The following is a 22,927-nucleotide window of genomic DNA, read 5'->3' as shown; positions in this document are numbered from 1 at the left end:
ATGAAGAGGCAATGCAGTACTTCCAAGTACCCTTACGTCACTGTAAGTTGCTTCAACATCAATAGCTATATTGGCAGCATTTTTAGAAAAAGCGCAGCTGACAACTAGCTTCACTGAAAATGAAGATACTGATTATAGACTCACATTATCCACAGAGTTTGGATCAAGGTTGCTGCATAACAAACATTTCATATCAAAAGAAAAGGGACAGTTCTGATCAGGAGATTTGATTTTAGGTTTTTCTGTAGAATAAATAATAAATTTGCACTTACGAACAGCAGGTCCTGAACTAACTTCTACATTTTCTATTCTAGATTAGAGTTGCTCAGAGGGGACAAAAGAAGAAAACTGGGACTGTGAAATAGATGTGAATATACTGCAGCATTGTGCCACTATGCTTTAAACAGGACATAGCAACTCATTTTGGTGCCTGGTATTTTTACCAAAGACAGGCCCCTCTCCTGTGCTGTATTGAGGGTCCCTCCAGAATCCAGAAATTCCTTCCAGCTGCTGCTGCAGAGTTGAAGTCCCCCTTTCTGAGAGTTACTGGCATTGTCTTTCTTGGCTCAGGCAGATTTATTTGCTGTTCTTGTCCTTCCCTTGATAGATCGCTGGCTACAAATTTCTGGATACACTGTGTTCATAAAGCAGCTCCCAGGTTTACCAACTGAGTGAAACAAGAGTATGTGACCTAAAAACATTCACATCGCTTAGCTGATCTCTAGAAATGGCAACTCTTTGACTTAGACAGGGTCACATGAGGGTATAATCTAAAAAGGCCTCTGTTTAGGATATCTGATGCTGTGACACATAAGCGAAACTTAAAACTTACCCTCTACTAGAAGTCGTTTTGGGCACTTACCTTTACTCCTTAGCTGCTGCTTTAGTGTCTTGGATTTTATGTAGAGAAGAAATGACTCAAAAAAAAAAAGAAGTTATTTTAAGAGTAGTGAGAGTTTCTGTGAGACATTACCAATAAGAGGCATCGCTCTTTGTGAATAAATATATTTTCAGAAACAACATGATCAATCCTAGTAGCATGATGAACTTCAAAGATGAGATTTGGATGATCATTCAGAAGTTTGTACATGACTCAGTTCACTCACAATACCACGGTTGCTGACTGTTCTGCTTTTAACCCTAAGAGCTTTTGCCTGCCTGTTTTATTCCCAATGACCCAAACAACATCAGACTTTTTTTAAACTAAATAAAAAGAACTATCTTGTCATTTTCTTATATTTCCTCTTCCTCTGTTTTCTCCCTGTTTACGCCCCATTTTCTTATTGTCTGTTCTTCCTTCCTGTTTCTGTCTCATTTTCAGGGCTCTTGGTATCCTTTAACTCCTGTGTTTCTCCTTTCTGCAGCTTATACCATTCACTCCATAGTTCGAATATTGTTTCCTCAGGAATCTTTTCCCAGTCAACCTCAAAATTTCACACAGACCAGGGATGCTGACCAAGATGAGTGAGTGCTAGAAATATGTGAATACAGATTTACACCGCAGAGGTTTTCTGACAAAAGCCAGTACTGATTAGAACGGTGGAAAATGTTTACTACTTTTACCAATATAGCTGTGGCTGCGTAACCCAGTGGTGATAAAACTTATTCGTGTAAAAATGGTGGGGCTTTGTCAATATTGCTTTCCCCCGTTTGAGAGGATGCTTTAGCTAGCTTGCAGAGCAGTGGTTTTCAGGCGGTTTAAGTTGTCTCCACGAGAGGGCTTGCGCAGGCCGCCTTCCATCTAGCAAGCGGGCTCCCTCCGAGGCCAGGCTGCAGCTCCCTCTTTGCCGCTGCCAGCCCACACCTGACGTGGAACTTGGAACAATTTGAAATATGGCCTCGAAAATAACTAAGATTCAAATTAATATGCGTGATAACTTAGGAGGCAGATAAGCAGAATTATTTTCTGTCATCTAGAATGTGAAGGCACATGTAAAATTTTTCCATGCAAAGAAGGATATGCTAATTTACTTATTTACTTGATTCCCAGGAGTGCTTTGAATCTTACACCACTTTTGAGATACTGCACTGGCCTCCCATATTTTCTCAGCATGAACTCTGTTCTCACCTGAATGAATGCAGGAGGCCTAAAACTTTACCTGGTTTTGTGCCTGTTAACATTATATCTCAGGTAGAAAGCCTGGCCGTGTCAGTATGAGGAGCGATCAGCAGCCATTTTGTATGCCTGGCATTATTGCCATCAGAGCAGATGGCATCTCTGGAGGTTTACAACCAATCCATATTGCTGTTAAGTTCATACCAGATGATTCTTTAAATGATGGATGAATCAGACAGTCTTCCCTTTCCTCTCCCTTCTCTCCACCAGTCCTCTCTACTCTTGAATGCTCGCAAAGGCACAATGACACTGGCCTTTCCTATGCTACTATATGACATTCCTATGTGTAGCTGTCTTGGCCTCAGGGCTACATGAATCTCTTCTTCCCAGCAGAGTCCTTCCAGTCCATGGATTTTCCTTCTGTGGTTCTAGGTGTTCACTGATCCTTCAAAAGACTGGGAGAAATGTTACCGGTGGTGGTGGAACAGGGTTTAGGAAGCATTTGGCTTACTTTTCTTGCATCTATCTTTGCCCCACAGTCAATCTGCTAATACTAAGAATATCCCTTTTTAGATCTTGTAAGTTTCAAATAGCAGCGGAGGCCTTGTGGTAGTTCTTTTAAACAGAAAGTAGATCTTCACCTTGAGCAAAAGGTAAGACAAGGTATAGGGTAAAGAAAGAATTATGTTTGTGGCATCGTGGAAAGGTTTAAGTAATCTACAGAGATACATTTAGGAATGATTCTTTATATTCAAATTAGCGTAATTTGTCTAGAAGCAGAAATAAAGTCAACAGTCCCATGGGGGCAGTGAACTTTTTATTGCAGAATCAGGTTCACTGTCTTCAAATGTAGTTGTTTTTAATGGATTAAAAAGTAACACTTTGCATGTTTCTCTTTATCATGCTTTTTAAGCCTATCCTACCTTTATGGTTCTGGCTTTTTTACCTAGAAGGCTTTAGGAAGCTGAGAACTTCTTAAAAATCTTCTCTGCCATTCCTGCTCTAGTCAGAATACAGTATGGAAAAATAGCTTGGAAATGTTAGCAAAATCTGTTGATTCAGTAGTGGACCAAAAGGTCTGCAAAAATTATGAGTACCCTATCATCAACTTTCAGAGACAAAGCTAGAACTGAGTTAATTTGTAGTGTTTTCCTAGGCCTGTAAGAACTGTGCTTTGTTGTCCTCACTGTTTCAAGACTAGAAGTACTCTCAGCTCTCCAGTGAAATCTCCCTGAAAAGTTGAGATATGTCTGACTGGCTCTGCTTGACATAACTCTATATTTTCATATATTAATGCATCTTGTTTCCAGCATCAGAATGCCTCCTGGGGACTCTAAAGCCAGGAAAAGTCATGAGCCACCGACCATCCTGTGTTACCACTTTCCGTTCCATAACCATATAAATCATGACTGATTAGGTAGATGCCCATTAGGGAAAATACATTCAATAGCCATTTCTAATTCTGTGTGTGGTAGTTGGGCACAAAGCCTCGAGGTGGCACTCGTGAAAGATTTGTGTAATTTAACAGTCTTAAAAATGCTTAACTAGACAATATATAGTAGAAGACAAAGATGTGTCTTTATATACATGTCTACTATGAAAACTATTCAATCTTTATCTTCTCCCTGTTTGGAGCGAACATTTAAGTTGCACATTTCTTAGGCTGGGGTTATTGAGTAAATGCACTTCTTTAGCAGAAAGCTGCTAAGCTCTGTTTCTGAAGTGTTTGTGAATGAATGCATCCTGAACTGCATATTAAATGTTACCATCCTCCTGATGTGTTTGGTCAGTTGTATGTTTCTGAGGTCACTGTCTGCCACAGAATCTTGACAATATCACACAAAGAATATTTTCCATTGTGACATCTTGGTTCCTTGGGGATCCCTAACATCTGTACTGCTAATGGTTTTATTGTTGCCTCTGGGTCTAACTCCAATTAAATTGACCATGGCAGTTAGTTGCAGCCTCATCCTCTTGAGTACCTGGATTTCTTTGAGTTACCTTTGCCTATGAAGAAAGTGCACTTTTATCCTTTTGAAAATAAAGTCCATGGGCAGGAATGTGTTACTCCTGAGACTAATATGCAAGTCCTTTTGTGGTTAGACAAAGAGTTTTCTTAATGCATTCTGTGATAGAAGTGCCCTTAGAGCCAGCCCATCCTTGTACACAGACCCCTCCGTGAGCTCAGTCTTTTTGTAAATTGGGAACAAACTTTACAACACTGTCTGCTTGCAACAAAATTGGGCATTCATTTTTAAGCACACAGCCTCATAACCAATTCTTTAAAGAAGAGAACTCCCTTTGTGTAATAAAAGGGAAAGTAGAGAGAAAAAAGATCTGGGGTAGTGATTTAACAAGCACTGTTGTCTGGTGCTTCCACACTGAGGTTTGTGGAATACAGTAGACTTTCCACCTCACTCTTAACTACCATGGCAGATGATTTTAGTATGTTTGCATTTAATAGTTTGGCATGTCTCTTTTAATCTGATTTTAATCTTACTTCAAGTCATTAGAAGGGCTTTGTACTTTTACAAATGCAATGACCAGAAGTGCCTTAAGTATAGGCCAGCATACATGTTAAATGAAAATGTTAGACTAATAAACTGAGCGGTGTTAACACTGCACAGCTTAAAATTAAAATTACAAGCTAAAAGGTATTGAAATAATTTTGCTACCTGTGCCATGTAGGCACAGTAAATCTAGGAGGTTTTTTTCTATAAAAAGCAAAAACAAAATTTGGTCTAGGATGAGGGCCATAAAACTTTTCATAATGGTGTTAACTGGATGCAGTTGCATCCTCTTTTTTATGGCATAATTTTGGCAATGTTAATGGTAGCTTTCTTAAGTGCTCATAACCAAATTCCCCATCTAAAGGAAGTTCACATCAAAAATATACTAAAAACATCTAAGATACTGCTGCTTTTAGTGTACCAAAAAACCACCCAACCAAAACCAAAGAGGTTGCATTTTTTAATATAGTGAAAATTCTGTGTTTTCACATTCTTTGTTTTTTTGGTAACCATAAATCTGCTACCTCTTAAACTGAAGCTCAAAATTACATAACTGGGCTTTAGTCTGTTTCCATTCTAAATGCGGTCTAATAAAAGCTGGATTTGTAAAGTGATGGCTGCAGCTGAGATGGAAACTTCCTCCTTTCCCATTCCATTCAATTAATGAAAGCTGAACTTCAAAGTCTAAATGAGATCATTTGAAGTGCTAAAATTATTGAACACCAGAACTGTTTACCTTCCTATCTGACCAAAAAAAGGGAGAGGTTGTAATGTAAAAGTAAAATTAAACCACTGAAACGAAGTTAGGAAACTAAAAGTGCAAGAAGTGGTGTTAGCTTAGTTGAGAGGCATCTGTGCATAATTTTAAGTGACTCACTTGATAGTCACGCATTTTTTCATAACTGTGACAGTAAAAGCTTTTCTGGGAGGTCTTAGTTGTGTGCTGCTCAGAAAATCAGGATCCAGTGAGAATATGTCTGAGCAACACCCCTGACAAGCTAAGAGAATGTGCACGGATATCATCAGGGGCTGGAGCCTTTCTACAGTATCATAAAGCACTTATGTTGTTATCACTAGCTTTGTAGTTGTTATCAGAAGTTTTTAAGTTGCTTATAAGCAAGCAGTTGCTCGTTACTTTGCTGACAGTCCATAACATTTCTCCTGGGTTCTACTTTGTCCTTTTTCAACCATGAGCATTGGCTGTGCCACCAATTCCAGGGGAGCATGTAGCTAGGATCAGTGGGTACCAATACTTCTTTGATTGACTCCCTTGATGGCAGTAAGCATCAGCCTCGGGTCTGCTGCTGCAAATTAGGAAGTGGGAATTTAATGGATATCTATTTCTAAAGGAGGTCAGTCTTTGGCCAGAGATGGGGTGAGCTTCTGAAGTTCAACGGGAAAGAACAGGAGGGGACTGTGGAAGCTGGAGAGACACAGGGAGTGGGGAAATCGTGGGCCGTGACAAGAAGCAGTCATGGGGTGCAGATAGTGAGCAGTGAGGTGTGCTGAACGGTTGCCGTGAGTAGGGAGGAATATGCAAACAGGATCCGGCAAAACAGGAAAAAGGAATGGAGTCAGGCACAAACTGCTTGGGACGCCAAAGACTGCTTATTTCTGTGTTCATGTTAAGTATTTAATTTTTCTGACACACACTTGGGATAGACAGAACACACACAGTCCTATTAAATGTAATGAATTGCATGTGAGACTTGTTCATCTGACCACCTCTGTAGGCTTCGCTGCCATGCCCCAGGGTTTCTTGTACTGGCAGCACACCACCACAGCTGCTCTCCTGCTCTGTTATCCCACATGCCAGACACAACCAGGCTGCCTAACCCAAGATCCTTTGACCAGCTGTACTGGGTGTAGGGAGCCCTGCAGCTCTGTGCAGAGCTGGGGGATCTGTCTCTTTTGTATCCCTGTATATTTAACAGAACAAGCGTGGGAGGCACACTTCAGGTACATCCTTCCTTAGCCCAGTATCTGTGCATGCCTTTGGCCTCTGAACTGATCCATCCCTGCCCTTTTTGGGTGGCTCAGCAAGTGAATTCTCATGTCTTATGATTCAAAAAACTTGGGTGTTCTGGTCATTTATGAGGAAGTCTCAGGATATTTAGTTGTCCCATCAAATTTATTTTTAATTCTTCAGTTAATTAATTAATTGCTTAATTCTATAGAACAACTGAATTAATATATTTTCATTCTATAAGACACCAAAGCAGACACACTGAGTTACAGCTTCAACCCCCCCGGTACTTACAATTGTCTATCTTTTTCATTCTTATCCATCCAGAGCAAATAGAATTAGATTGCAAAAAATAACTTTGTACATGCCAAATTTCAAATGAAGCCATTTTTGCTCTAGCTTTGTTCAGGGATGTGTCATTAGAACTTTCTTCCTCCCCCTAGGAAAATCTGTAAAATCGTCATGAAACAAAATGGCAAGCTGAATGTTTTAAAGGTGAATGTTTAAAAATTTTCTGTGTGGTGTATTGGAAGAGCTTTATGATTATTTGCGAACCTTACTATAGAAGTTGCTACAAATCATCCAATAACAATCCAGAAACATTTGTTTCTGTACTGAGCAGCATAGAATAAGAATAGCTTTATGCTGTGTCATGTTGGGGCTTGAGTTTTTTTAGCAACATCTAGCTTGCTACCACAGTACAAAACTATTACATTTACAAAACTGAACCAGCTGGTCAAAAGGCAGAGACTAGATTATACTGGTGCTTCTTTTTTTCTGTTCTGTTCCCCTCTTTTCTCTCTGAGGGATTCTTGTACAGTAATTTTTAGCTTCAATGTGGCGGACTATGGGTTTTCAACTTCCAAGTAGTTTTAATGGGAAATACAGTAGTTTAATTTTCCATTACCAAAGCATGAGTTGGGTAGATTTTACAGAATTTTCATTGTAAGTATGATACTGTTTAGATCAGACCCATAACTAGAATAAATCAGCATAGCTCCACTGAAGTTTATACCTGTTAAGACTCTTTCCCACCTTAAGAATGATTAAAAAAAGTAAATCTAGAGAAAGAAAAACAGAAAAAGCACAAAGGTAAGAAGTGTCTAGGAAGAGATGTAAAGCGGTTTCATAGGCATCTTATAAAATGATGAAAAATACTGAAAAATATCTTGTATTGGTTAAAATTTGTCATCCTATGAATTTATTTCTTTCACTGAGTACTCCTGGATTTGGATTTAGGATTGCATATTAAGCCTCATCCTTTGTTTTGATATAATTTATGTTGTAATCTGTTTTTTCAAAGTGTAGTTTCATGGTCTGTCAGTCTCACAACAGATTTTCTGTGTTGTAAGACTTGTTTTCCCTATTATTTTTTAGAATTTATTTTGTCTAAAGCTTTTAATTAAAATGTATATTCTGGGAAATATCCTAGATTATGAGAAAAGCAACTATTGTAACACTGTTTGTGTCCCTGAGTACATATACATCATTTGTTGTATTCTGTTCCAACTAACTAGGCCATCCTGATTATGCAGAAATGACTCTGTGTTAGTCAGTCTGTGGAGGGGCAGCGGCCCTTCAGCCAGGATAAGTTATGTTTCGGAGTTCCCCTGTGTTATGAGACTGGAGGAGAGTAAGGACCCAGATTTATGTTTGTGACAGGGCTACACGGACCACCGGTACTGCAGATGCTCCTTCTCCAAGTACAAGAGAGCAGGCAGCCTCCTGCCTTTGGCTGCCTGGGCCAGCTGGGTCTGCAGAGCAGAACTGAGAGTACCAGATCTAGGCTACAGCTGATGGCGAGGGCTGGCCTCGATCTCAAAGCCTGTTGATAACTACGCCTTGACAAAAAGTCAAAGGTGAGAAGGGAAAGTTCGGTGTCAAGAGCGAGCTGTAGTCTCGTCCCTAACTCCAGAGCCGCTGTGGTTGATTATATTTGCATAGGTTTCAATTTCCAATCCGGAGCTGCCTCCCAGGCAGGGATCAGTCATGGAGCTGGTGGCTGGATGATAAAGGTGGCTCCTTCCTTGCTCGCTGTCATCAGGCTATTAAATAAATGGGATGGAATCACAGGCACTGCAACAAAAAAACCCATGACCAAAAAATGCGGCATTGTTTTGGTCATTAAGTTGTGACGAATGAAGCGGGAACTGCATTGTTACAATTTAATCTTGCCTACGATTCAAGAGAAATGTAATTTCCTACCTTGCGCGTGCCTTCTAGCGGCTTCAAACGCACCGTCTGTAATTCTGCTACGATGTGCGTCGCCAAAGGGATGTTCGGTTTCCTTTTTTTCCCCGCGGCCGCCACCGAGGCGGCCTGCGGGGCCGGATATCCCGCCCGGCGCTGCCCGGGCTCGGGGCTCGGGGCTCGGGGCTCGGGCTCCGGGGCTGCGGGCTCCGGGGGCGGCCGCGCACCTGGCGGGCAGAGGCCGGGCGCAGGGCGGGGCGGCGCCGGCAGGTGGCGCTGTGGCCCCAGGCACGGCGCGCGGGCGGGCGGCGCTCCCTCCGCCGGCGGCCCCGCGTTGCCCGGCCTTCCCTTCCCTTCCATTGCCTTCCCTTCCCTTCCGTTCCCATCCCTTCCTTTCCCCGTCGCTCCGCTATTTTGGGTTTTTTACAGATGTGCTCTTTTGAATGGTTTCAATAAAGTTTTACTGCCGTCATTCGAGAAATAGTAAGATTGTTGTGATTTGCGCCGCCTGGCAGAAGAAAATCCGCCGGGGCTGGCGGCGGCCGGGGCTCCCCTCCGCGGCGGGGCTCCCCTGGGGCACCATGTCCCCAGCCGCCATCCTGACGTGCCAGGTGGCACTGGTGCTTGCAGCCTTACCTCTTTTTTCTCAGATAACTTGGCTCATCGTGGTTCTGTAGGAGACCGTATCTATATATTTTTCCAGGCCCCCAAACCAGCCCCCAGGCCTTCCCTGCGCCCCATTGGGGCCTGCTCGCACCCGCAGCCCACCTTACCTGTGCGGCGAGCGGATATGCGCCAGGCTGCTGGGGCCTGCTGCTGGGGAGTTTCTCAACATCAGTGTGAAGTAGCAGACATTAAAACACGGGCACGTTTTGTGAGAGGGCAGGAGTAACTCAGTTGCTAGTAGTTGCTTTTTATACTGGTGCAAGCCTGCAGTGTTTCTGAGCACCCTTTTGAAGGCATACAGCCATCGAGTACTGCAGGCAGATGTTATACGTGTCTGTCTGTAAAATACATGACGCATATACAAGAGAGAGCCTTTCTTCATTTTTTTGCGCTTACCGTATCACCTTGTCTTTCAAGGACAGCACATTGCTAAAATGCAGGCAGAGATTTATTGGAGGGACTATAGAAGGACTTTACTCCTCCCGCTCCTCTCCCCCTCAGCTCACGTCCCCCACTCCTGCGCCAGTCTGGCATCTCTTATGCTCCACTGCAAGCTGGAAGAAAGCAAGCAACAGAGCCGGGGAACATCTTGACCCCCCTCTGTCCCATAGCTTGACATGGGGAACATGGCCTGCTGTGGGAAAGAGGAGATGAAGCTACCTTCATTACTTGCCCCAGAGTGCAGGTATGTCGTCTCAGTCACCATATCCACTGGGTTGTTCTGCCTGTCTTCCTTCCCCCTTTCTAGAATGTCCTGATAAACAGCCTACAATGAAACCTGCAGAGTAACAGTTTTCTTCCTTATAATGCTTTGAGATATAGGGGATTCCATGAATAGAGATGGCAATAGCCGCCTTTCCATCCTGAGGAGCTGTAGGGACTCACGTAAAAAATAATAATTAAAACAAAGTCTTCAGAGCGCCTCAGTGAGTGCTGTCATGCCTGCAGTATGCACTGGAGTGTCCTGCCAGAGGCTAGCTTTGGTTCAGAAGCACTGCCACTTCAGCTGGAAGCCAGGAGTTGATTATTGGGCCCTGCTTCTTGGCACAGTGTTGGGCCAAAATGACTCTGCTACCACGAATTTTGAAGGAAGTGTGGCTCTGCTTGCTCTGGGTTATTACCATTGCACTTCTTTGCTTAACGCAGCTGTGCGCCAACTGCTCAAACTCCTGTTTCTGTCTTGTTTAGAATTCCAACTTCATGTGCCACTTCAGAGAAGGGGATTTGGGCTCCTGAGTCACTCAGGAATCTTTAGAAGTTTGTGCTTAGCTTGTTTTTAGCTATCTGAATGGACTAATAATTATCAGAAGTCATTCCATAAATAAAGTGGTGGGAGTGAGATACTGAGTGTGTATAGTGAGTTGTTATCCAACTGGAAATTAAAGTTCGCACCATGCTGCAAAATTAATAGTTAATAACTAATAATATAACCAGTATTAAACGTAACTTAATCTAGTCTTACAATGCATGTAATAGATGGACATTCTTCTTCAGAGTTAATTTTCAGGGTGCTTATAAACATCACGGTCAGTTTATTCCGTTTACTCTCTTGCTTTGTGGTGGATAAGACTTCAGTAAAATTATCTGTACTCAGTATGTGCCTATAATATCATCCAATCATGTAAATTCAGGGGCACTATTTTTAATCAGACAATATAATTGGTACTAATCTTGAAATAAATGGTGCTCCTGAGAAGCAGGAGCTCCTGTCTTCTCAGGAACACCATCTGTGTGGCTCATATGCAATCAGCAATGTTTATATTAAATGCTATATATTCTGCCTCACCTACTGTTTGATTTCTTCTCTCTGAGTCTCAGCCTATGAACCAAAACAGGAATCACAAGACCCAGGTTCTGACGAGTAGTTTCTTCTCTCATTTTACTGATATATACCTTGTTAATACAGCTTTGTTCAGCACTTTTTTCAACCAGCAGTGCTCATGCTACACCCAGTCTGCCCAGTGCAAGATCTTCAGCTCAATTTTCATTGTAATCTATATACAGCATTTTATATATCCTCCTCATATCCTCTGAAACTTTGCTGTTTTCTCTATTTTATCATAGTCATATGGATCTCACATTGTCCTGTCCCAAAATATCACCTTAGTTTATCCCCAGAAACACTATTCTGCTCCTCATTTACTAGAAGGCCATTTGCTAATTGTTTTTTTTCTTTGGATGCTTGTAAAAGGCAAAATTTTACTGTACAATACTGTCCTGGCTTAAAAAAAAAAATAAATGAGCAAACATTTTTCAGATTGCCATTTTCTAACAAACATGCCTTTCTTGTTCTTTCTTTTTTCTTATCTGGTAAGGCGTTTGTAAGCAAGCTGGATGAATTCATTCACTGGTTAAATGAAGCCATGGAAACAACAGAGAATTGGACTCCTCCTAAAGCAGAGACAGACAGCCTTAAACTGTACCTGGAGACACACTTGGTAGGACAAGATTATACTATGATTACTATCAGTAATTGAAGTGTTCTGCTGTGCTTTTTATTTGATTATTATTTTTTAATTACTAGTATGCATCTATATTTTAATGTAAGATTTGCAGCATTGCAGTTTGTTGTAATGAAAATACCAAAAAATTGTTTTCTGTATTTGAAATATGTACTGATAGCTTTGTAAAAATTAAATTAGAAAACAGAATTACATTGCAATTCAGAAATTGTCTCCAAAATGGAAAGAAAATGGCAATAGCAAAGGAGAAAGGATAATGATTTTTCTGCTGATCATTCTAGGATTTTTACTACACTGTAACATTAACAAAACTCTTACTAGTAAGGAACTCTTATTCTTTCTCCCACAGTTTTAACATAGTACAGAATCATTTAAATAAAATATTTGAAGTAATTATTTCAATCATTTTACTTGATGTGCATTTCTGTTGTGTAATTAATACAACTGTCACTAACCTTGTTCTTGTGCAAAAAGCTAAAACATTGGGTGGAAGTAGAAAACACTTGGATGAATAATCTTCTGAATGTATTACAGGCTAGAATTATAGATTGAGAAATATTTGATAAACCTCATGAGACTTTCACTGAATTCTTCCAAGAGATGTTTCTAGTTATGAGGAGGTGAAACAAAGACTTGAATTAAACCAGGTATTAAGTTCCCAAAAGCAAAATTTTACACTGTAGGTAGAAATAGAGATCAATGTATGCTGTTCAATGGGTAGGTATCTTAATAGGTAAACTACTCTATATAGTAAAAAGAAAAAAAAAAGAAAAATTAAGCTAAGAAATTCCTTCTCCCTTTGCCAATATCTTAGGTCGAATTGGAAGAAAACCCGGTGATAGCACTATTCTGAGCCAATGAGCTAGACACCCAGCTAGATAAAACAGTGCATTAGCTGAACCCACGTCAGAGCATCAACCCCCAAAGTCTCATTTCCAGTCTCTGGTAATCTGATGGTGAAAAATTATTTGACAGTCCCAGGAAGTCACATGATGCATTATAGGAAAAAATGTCTCCTAAACCCTACCGTAACACTGGAGTGACCGATATTAAATTAATTATGTATACATTAACCACATATACAATTAGAACTGAACCGAAAACTGTCTTCGAATTTCAGCTATACAGAAAACTTTTGTGTCTTTTGTTCTTGGACATTTCTGCTGTAGTAGCACCTATGGCCAGCCATTAGATTAAGTACCCATTGTGGTAGTCTATCAAATGCAGTACGAAGACACTGCATTTTCGTTGCAGATTCTGGATTTTGTGGCAGTTTGGATTTTTGCCCTGTACTGCACACACTGAGTCCCATGATTCTCATTATTGTTTACAGGTGTTCTGAAGACACAGAGCACATCGTGAGATCAGACCTCAGAAAAGGCATTGGTCATTTCAATTTGTTTTCCTCTTACTCTGCAACATCAAACTTTGGGAGAGATGAGTTTTTATGAGTAGAATTGCAATTTTCACTCTTGACTGGATAAAAAGAAACATATTCCAGGAACAGGGCAATCACCAGGCTGAATCTCTGTCACAATCAGTTTCTTTTTCCCCTTCTTCCATGGGGAGGAGTACAGTAGCTCTTCTGCAGGCAAATGACTTCCAACTTTGCCTTGAGGTTCTGTGGGAGGTGAGGCCAAAACCATCATCAGGCTGGAATGTGGAGTAGTAGCCCAGAGGCAGCTCCTTCATTGCTAGAGGTAGTCAGAATAAGCGAGTACGTGGGCACCTGTACAACTTCACTTTCCCCTGTAAGTACTTAGGCTCCCAGCTGTACTCTGTATATCTGCATATCTTTGGGGTAAGAAAATCTTTGTATGTTTCCAGATGACTGTGTTATGAAACAAGGTGGTTTTCTCCTTTACTTCTGTGAAGAAGTAAAATCTCTAAAGAACAGTTCAATTCCAGTTTGATATTGTAATTATTTTTATGGCATATATAGCCAGTGAAAAAAATCATTGCACAACCTGAAAAAAAAGTAACTGTGACTTTTCTTCTTTGATTTCAGAAAACATATGCTATCATATTCATTTCTACACAGCAGAACTGAACTATTAAAATACAGAACATTTTTGTAGTGGGGAAGATAGTATTTTGTATTAATTAGATTGTCAGCTTTTCAGTGGCATTTATCTGTCAGAAATCCTAATCTGTGTTTAAACAGAAGTATATGAACTTCAATTCACATTAAGCTCAATGCTAAAATTTCCTGTCGTTGAGAATTGTAAGACAATGGTGATCAAGGTCTTTGTGAGGGTACTTATACTGCTCGTTTTCTTCTTTTGCCAGTCAGATTATGCATGCTGTCAGACTCACCTAAGGTTTGTTGAAGTAAAGAGGGCTTAGTACTTTATAAGTTTAGGTTCCAGATTTAAGGGTTCATAGTACAGACACCAGTAGCAAACTAAGCTGGAAAACAAAGAAAATGTGTTGGTTCTTTTCTATATACTGCATCTGCGCTAGCAAACCTTATAATTATGTTTCCTCACTGGTGCAGATTTTCTGGTCGTAGAAGGAGTGAAAACTCAGTGTAGATTAGTATTTTTATTTTTATTAGTAGAGACAAGGCCTTAGCCTTTGGCACAAATTATCAATTTCACCACCTGTGATATTGTTTTCTTGGAAATATGTTTGTTGCAATAACAAAATTAGTGCCATAAAGAGGGAATATTTTGCATTCATGAATTAAATCTCTGCTGTCAAAATCTAAGGAAAGAAAATATGGGAGCAGGAAAACAGAAAAATGTACTTGTTCTCTTTCTCATCATTGTCTGGGAAAAGTCTTGCAGAGGAGACAAGGACAAGGTTGTGAACATCCTCCAAATTTTTCAGTATGTAAAGTTCTTGACTGTCATTTTAGGGTCCCAATGTAAATTGTTGAAAAAGGATTGAATTTGAAAGTCTCTTCTCACTCAGCCTTGCTTTTCTACATCTTTGATATTTTGAGAAATGGTGTGGCACAGACACTTAAAGAGAGTGTGTTTATTAAAAAAAACCGACAAAACAAACCCCACACCACAAGAAACCTACAATATCAACTTATTAGAAACTTTGCATAAGATAATGCTCACATGAGGAGTCAAATCTCTTGAACAAGATGGCAGTGCAAGTCTCCATTACAACCAATCCTGCATGACATCTTCAGCTTAAATTGGTAGAACTCCCCAAACTGTTCTAGTTAATTCTTATAGCTGGTCTGGCAAGATGTCCACCCAGGATGTTAATCAGCACTTTGAAGAATATGAGTAGTGTCTGTCTATTGCTCTTGGCCCAGCAAGAGCTGCCTGCAGGCATCTCTGTGACTGTCTGAAGGTCCCACCTGGACAGCTCCTGAAATAATTAGTGAAGCACTTTGTTGTGAAGGTGGAAGGCAGCCTCTCCTGAAGTTGGTCTGTTGTTCCCAATTAGCCCATTATCTTGTCTGTACAGAGACTAGCTAGGGAGTTCCTGGGCCACCCAGGGAATTCATGATTAAATGCACTCTGTGTGCACACCAGCATAGCCCTGATACACAAATACACCACAATTATAAACTGTAGGACGAATTGGAATTTCATTCTTAAATCACAATTACAACTTAAACTCCATAGATTTTGCCATGATGAGTAACCATACAGTTTGGTATAGAGTGTGAATTTTTCCTACAAATTGAAAGTTAGTCTGCATCTGGAATGTGTGCCAAAATAGACAATCCTCAGCTTGGAGGACAGTTTTCTTGCAAATTTTAAAATGCAGTTCCCTGATTTTCTGCAGAACAGAAGTTGCTATATGCTTCATTTTACATAACACCAAAGCACACAGCTATCAATGAAAATGCTCTCAGAGTCCCCTGCAATAGTGACTGAAATTATTCTTTCTATTTTATGGGTCTTCACAACTGAGTAACATTGGTGAAACTGATTTGGGAGCTGTATGCTTCCCATTCATATGGACGGGCTGACATGGAGCTGCCACCACTTGAACTTCTGGCACCCCTGCAGGCAGCCACCCAAGCCAGCAGATGTTGAAAACACTAATATGTTTTCATAAAACAGGGGTGTTTTTCAGCAGAAATCTATTTTTCCACAAAGGCCTCAGTCAGCTCTACTAGAGGAAAAAAGTGAGACAGGTTTTGAATTTTGTGAACAATTAGGCTCAAATCACTTCCTAATGAAAAGATAGCTTCATTGACCTTACCAAAAAGGAACTTCTGAAAATGGTTTCTGATTCACTTTATCTTTTGTAGCTCTTCTTTTCTGTTATGCTGATTCTTGCCCATTGGCACCCTGATCAAAATCAGCTACTAGCAGACTCTAAGCATAGACTTGGTGGTATGCAAATCAGTTCTCATCAAAAACAGTATCCTGAAGGCAGCTTATGAGCTAAAAGCATCTGTCTAGATGGTACTACTGTGCTTGTGAAACCAAAGAGACTTTCCTATCAGCTCAACAAACAAGAATTCACCATGTTGCTCTTGACCATTTTAGTTTGCTAAAATGGACATTTTACCAGTCTTTATCCCTGACCCCAAAAGATACATTGTTTTAGCACAGTAAAGAAGTAAACTAGCAAATGAGTAAATGTGAAGAACCACTGAGGAAAAGGTCTAGGTGCTGAGGCCTGGGACTTTTAATTCTGTAGTCTTAACTTTTCCCTTTGTTGTTAACACTACTCTATTTTCTTGTTGTTGCACAACTAGTTGCACACCTTACTGTGGTGTGCTCTCAGGTCTTTTGGCCAAAGCCATTTCTGTGTGTAGTGTCATCCTTAAGAGCTAGGTAATACAAGACTTTTAAATGGAAAACTACAAATGAAAAATACCTTATTCTAAACTTATTTCATGGAACTTTTAAAATCCTTCTTGCATTATTAGTAGGTGTTGACAAACAGTATTTTTCAGTGGAGATAAAATTAATTAAGGAAAGGTATTCTTAGAAATTTGGAACTAGTAGTCAGGCATTTTTTTCCTAACAATTTTACTCTTCAGAATTTCCGTAAGGTTAAAATTCTGAAATATTGAGTACAGGGAATGTAGAAGATATATATGTGTGTATGTATATATATATATATACACATATATAGGGAGAGAGAGTAATGATAGATTTTGCATTTTTTCTTCAAAACCAGCTAAAGAATGGTCAGAAGCTCCCATGATGATGTACTTTCTTTCAAAGTGTCTGTTGCCTTTTGCCCTTTTGAGTAAGACCGTGGCTGTAATCTGCCAACATTTAGGTTTGTAATTTGGAGGACAGCAAATCATAGAATCACAGAATGGTTTGGGTTGGAAGGGACCTTTAAAGGTCACCTAGTCCAACCCCCCTGCAATGAGCAGGGACATCTTCAACAGGTCAGGTTCCTCAGAGCCCCGTCCAACCTGACCTTGAATGTTTCCAGGGATGGGGCATCTGCCACCTCTCTGGGCAACCTGTTCCAGTGTTTCACCACCCTCACTGTAAAAGATTTCTTCCTTATATCTAGCCTGAATCTACCCTCTTCCAGTTTAAAACCATTACTCCTTGTCCTATCGCAACAGGCCTTGCTAAAAAGTCTGTACCCATCTTTCTTATAAGCCCCCTTTAAGTACCGAAAGGCCCCAATAAGGTCTCCTTGGAGCCTTCTCTTCTTAAGGCTGAACAGACCCAACTCTCTCAGCCTTTCCTTATAGGAGAGGTGTTCCATCCCTCTGATCATCTTTGTGGCCCTCCTCTGGACCTGCTCCAACAGGTCCATGTCTTTCCTGTGCTGAGGACTCCAGGGCTGGACGCGGTACTGCAGGTGGGGTCTCACCAGAGCGGAGGAGAGGGGCAGAATCCCCTCCCTCGACCTGCTGGTCACGCCGCTTTTGATGCAGCCCAGGATACAGTTGGCTTTCTGGGCTGCAAGCACACATTGTCGGCTCATGACCAGCTTTTCATCCACCAGTACCCCCAAGTCCTTCTCCGCAGGGCTGCTTGCAGTGTTTCACTTTACTCTCATTGTGACTGTGTATATAAGATATCCTTAGAAAAGATGGCAGCTGGTAGTTTCCTGTTTCTCCAGATAGCACAAAGAGGAATTGTTTGTCACTCATGGAAAGAATGGAGGAGGATGGCCTCCTTTAAAAGAATTAATTGTTCACACCAGGGTTATTTGTTTGTTGGTATTTGGGTTTTTTTAGGCAAAAATATACGTTCTGTTTAGTTGAAACTAGAATAGCAAATATTGTTCTGTAGAAAGTACAAATGGCTAGGATTGCATGGAGTCATTGCATTACAGTGTTGTTTGGATATGCTAAATGATCATTTCCATGAATCAGAATGTCTTGGTTTTCTAATAAATTGTATGATCCCTGTCTGTAATTTTTACCTCAATGTCGCTGCAAGCTTTGTGCCACATGAAAGTGCTGTTTAGCCCAGAATTGTTCCATTATATTAACCTTCTCAGTCACGATGTTTACTTTACATGCTACAGTCTTAAAAATATCATAGAGAAAGTATCACTAGTATTTCAAAACAAATTATACAAGTTGATTCACACTAGCATTTACTTCTCTGCTGTATAGGAAGTTTAGATGTCATCTCCATTCCAAAACCAAATTCTTCTTAAGATATGAGAATTTTGAGAGTTTTATTATCTAAAGAGAAATGAAATAAGAATTTTCCTGTGTCCAGTATAAATGTTTCTGGCCACATCATGGCTCAGCACTTTCTTAGCTGTAAACATCAAATGCTTTCATACAGAAAATAGATTGTATTTTCACGTTTAAGAAATTGTATTGGTGAAGTAATGTTGCTTCTGTGATATCTCATGATAACTGATCATCTGTTTGTAACGAGTCTGCTATGTCTGAAAAAAAATCATTCTCATCTCCTTGGAAAATCTCATTTTCTGAAAAATGTCATTTTAGAGAAGTATTAAATACCTGTTTCCATTGAAAATAAGGTTAAATACACATGCCTTGGGCTAATCTACTGGCTGTCTTTGTGGTAGTGGTGGTAACAGTAATTTTATTAAAGGTATTAAAGCCTCTGAAATGGCTAAGGTATATACTGTACCTTTCCTATATGGGCATTTCCAATGTCCATGGCAGCCAATTTAGAGATTTTTTTCCTCAAAATATACAACAGTATCTGCAGGATGATGGTGCTAAAAGGTCTGAGCACCATGAGTGGACTAATCTCTTGCTTCTCTAAAGACTTTGGTTTGAATCTGTTCAGCCTATTGTTAGTTTGAATTTCTGAATTTTATGCTGTTATCTTGAAAGGTATTTTGGGTATGCATGGGTTCCTGAATGTATGTCCTTTTATATAGGAAGCAGTCTGCAGAACATACTAATCAGAGATATAGACTAAATACACCAGATTTCAAATAACACAGGCAAATAAAAGGACTCAATAGGAAGTAAGACATCAATGTTAAACAAAGGGAATGCATGTATATTGTCAGTTGTGAGTATTATTCAGCTTTGAAAATCTGTAAACCCAATAACCTCTATGTAAGTTTTTCTGTTCCTTGAGTTAAAGTGCCTGAGTACATCAAAAGGAAATATTGCTGTCTTTTAATACATTTGGGTGTACCTGTGTTATAGTCTGGAGCCAGAGAGTGTACAGTTGCTGGCAGTGGGAAAAATAGAGGTTTCTAAACTGTTTGGACTGTTCTTTTGAATTTCAGCATCTTTTTTGGTGACTAAATAAGAGAAAAATCAGGTATATATGAGAAAATTCAGATATATATCCTGCTAATCACAGTACTGTTGTCCTAACCAATACAGAAATACTTCACTTGATCTACACTTGTTTCCCATAAGGTCATGCAATGAAGAAGAGCTGACACGTATCTTTCCTTTGTAAGGAGGAGTGGGCCATGTTTATGCTCCCAGCATCACAGAAGTAGGAGATCTGTTGTGATGGAGATCTGTTATTACTACATGTGTTTTTAGTGAAGGAAGGGACTGTCCATTTACTGTCCTCTGATACTGTTGCTACCAGCCATTACCACACAGTCCCACTCAGGAGGTTTATTTTGTAGCAAGCGTATAGCATAGGCAATAATTTCTTAATTTTCCTGGAGACTGAATGGCTGGAATACTGTTAAAAGTACTACTTTTTTCTAAATCTGTCTTCCAAATTTGTAGATACCTAACCTTGTACAGCTGTGAAGAAAAAAGGGATATTGCATTTACTTTGTTTTTTGGTTGATTCAAACCTTTCCAGGACTCCTTTTCTTCTCTTTGGTACCACCCCAAATGTACATAGTTTTTGCTAAGAAGATATTTTAATTCACCTTTAAATTGCATAAAACCTTATATCTGTACATATATAAAAAGCAAATTGCATCTCTCTCATATTCCTCTGAAATTTTAATGGAACTAAAATCCTTCAAGGATTGTTCTAAAACTACATACTGTTGTTTAGTACCAGTCAATGGTTTTTGTTCTGTAAGTTAGTAAATTGATATTTAAATATTACATATGTATATGTTTTTTCTCCCTTAGTAACTCCATATTTGCCAAGGCTGCCATGCCCCATGAATTTATCTTTGGGTTGGAAAGCTCTTTTCTCTTGCTTGGCTTTTTTCTGCCATGACAATGTGGTAGGACAATACAACTTTTACATATTTTAGGGCATGGAGGCTCTCTGGGTGGAAGAAGTGTACCTAGAAACATGTAAGATCAGCCAGACAAATGTCATCTTGATAGAAAAAGGAGTCAGAAGACTGTGACTTCTGCAGTTTATTTCCTGAGTATCTCAAGAGAACAAGAAATGTTCGAGGACAGTTATATATGGTGAACTGGATGTGCAGTTCACCATGCTTATGGCAACTTAGCAATTGTTTCATTGTATAGCCATTTTGCCTGTGTGCTTTCCTGCCTGTGTTCTTCCATCCCTCATTGTCTCTTGATAATAAATGTATTGAGATTCAATTTAGGAAGCCTCACGTTAACTTTTTTTTTAACAATGTAAAATATTTAGACAGACAAAAGCAAAGAGAAATTTATGTAGTGAAATACAAAAAAGAAATCAGAGTTGGCAGCAGAAGAATTTATGTGAGTTTGAAATACAAAATATCCGCAAAAATAGCCCCTCTGCCTTCTAAACTAAATTTGCAAAATAGGCTTCCTGGAGAGTTGGGCTAACTATCCTCTTCCTCCATATCTAAAATTATGCATTCAAAACTTGGCTAAATTACCTAAGAGATGACAAACACAATGAGGAATGAGAAACAGAAATTGGGGGACCTAAAGTTTTTAATGTGAGGAAGATTGTACTATTTATGTTTAAGAGGTAACAAAGGGAAAACCATTGATTGCCTAATACTGGAATGGCAGAAGCTGTGACAGAGAAGAAAGGGGTGAGGTGGTTTTACAAAAGTATGAATTACTGTAGGACTACTGGGGTAGAGCCTGCCCTTTTGTATTCAGTTTTTCCAGCCTGTCACAAATTCTGTGGCATGTGAAAGACCTAGGCTACTGCTCTGTCAGCCCATTACATTGCAATACTTACGCCTACATTTTTATCCAGTCTAGATTTAAAGGTCTCAAGGGATCAGGGCTTTCACTGTTTCCTTTAGGAGATTATTACACAATCTAATAGATCTGACTTTTGGGGGAAATTTCACTGGTATTTATCTTAAATTTTCTTTTTCTTAATTTAATTCCATTAGTCCCATCTACTATACCCTCTGATACTGTTCTATGCTAATAAGTCTTCTTTCTGCTTGGTGTTCAGATTCATGGAATATAAGTAGATAATGATGGCCCTTTCACATAATCATCATTTAGTCAATCTTGTTTATTTTTATAATCTTCTACCATTTCCACTTTTAAACATATTTTATTTGCCCTTCCCTAAACTCCCACCAGTTTGTCTCTTCATAAATGTGCTTGGTCTGCCCAGGCAAAAAGTACATTCAGATCAAGTGAAAGGTGAAGAATGCATATCAGTGATCAGAAGGTAAAATCATTCCTGGGGTTGCTATAATTATCTCATTACTAAACATTTTGAACTCAGAATGTTCAGTTAATATTATGTTTCAATGAATGATAAACTTACACAAAGAAATTGTCTGAGCAATCAAACCATCTTACATCTGATCTACATCTACAGTGGCACAGTGCCAGCATGAGATGGTGATTATGGGATTCTCAGTAGTGAGGTTCCCAGATCAGATTTATGTCAATTTTAAAGGCATTCTAGGCATAATCTGATATTGTGAATCAACATAGACAGTGATATTAGTTTTTTGCCCATTTTTCTCTGCCTACAGATGCCAGTGGAAGGAATGACCCCCAGAGAAACCCAAGAAATTATTGTCTTTTAAAGCTTTCTCATTGTGGCAGGGGGTAGAAGACCACATCTTCTTTCCACAAGCTATTCAATATTAAAAAAAATCTACCAGCTCCCATTGGTTACAGAAGGAAATAATGTGTGGTTCATCTAAGGAAAATGACAGTCATATTGTATTAGGCATTAGAGTTTTTCTTTGCAGTTGGTGATAATTGGCCATCACTGCTATAGGGAGTGTATGTTCTCAGTCTCAGGGACAGAAGAAAAAGACCTTTAGTGGGTGCTGCAGCTTCAGAGGAGGACTCACCATGTTCTCCTCAAAAAGCAAAGGTAGAATCCCTGCTATTGTGGTAAAATTCAAACTTGACTATGGAGCTGCATAAAGCATTTCCATAGTGCTTGTGTTCTGTTTAACAGGGGGAGTGTCACTCAGAAACACAGCTTAAAAGAAAAGAAGAAAATAAAAAATTCTTTATAGTTATCTAGGTTTTATGGAAAGCATGAACAAAGGAGACATTGACTGGAACCATCTCATGTGTAACATTTAATTCCCAGGAAAACATATCCTAATGACTTCTAATACTAAGTAGGCTTTACATCCCTTATGAAAAATATGAGGCTTTCCTAAATAAGATATTTCCCAATTGTTAAAAAGTCAAATAGTTTGATGATATATTTGTAGACGTAATGTGTGAAATGCACTGTTTCGTAGAAGATAGGATCTTTTTCCATGTACAAATTGCATATGAATATCCATTTTATATAACCATTGACCAATTAATTATGTATTTAGTATTATGTCACTAGAATGCTAAATATATTCCATGTTAGTA

At 39.5% G+C, this 22,927-nt stretch overlaps 1 protein-coding gene across 2 annotated transcripts in view; it reads left to right on the top strand.

Moving 5' to 3' along the window:
- Positions 1-22,927, top strand: part of AKAP6 (A-kinase anchoring protein 6) — a 236,655-nt gene that overhangs the window by 58,767 nt on the left and 154,961 nt on the right. For both annotated transcript variants that reach the window (XM_075030308.1, XM_075030307.1), the window contains exon 5: positions 11,704-11,826. In XM_075030308.1, coding sequence (XP_074886409.1) covers positions 11,704-11,826 — 123 coding nt within the window. The remainder of the gene's footprint in view (positions 1-11,703; positions 11,827-22,927) is intronic.

This window comes from Buteo buteo, chromosome 6 (genome assembly GCF_964188355.1).
Source record: "Buteo buteo chromosome 6, bButBut1.hap1.1, whole genome shotgun sequence".
NCBI classification, from domain to species: domain Eukaryota; kingdom Metazoa; phylum Chordata; class Aves; order Accipitriformes; family Accipitridae; genus Buteo; species Buteo buteo.
Note: the sequence above shows the minus strand (reverse complement) of the source record. Positions and strands in the feature narration are given on the sequence as shown.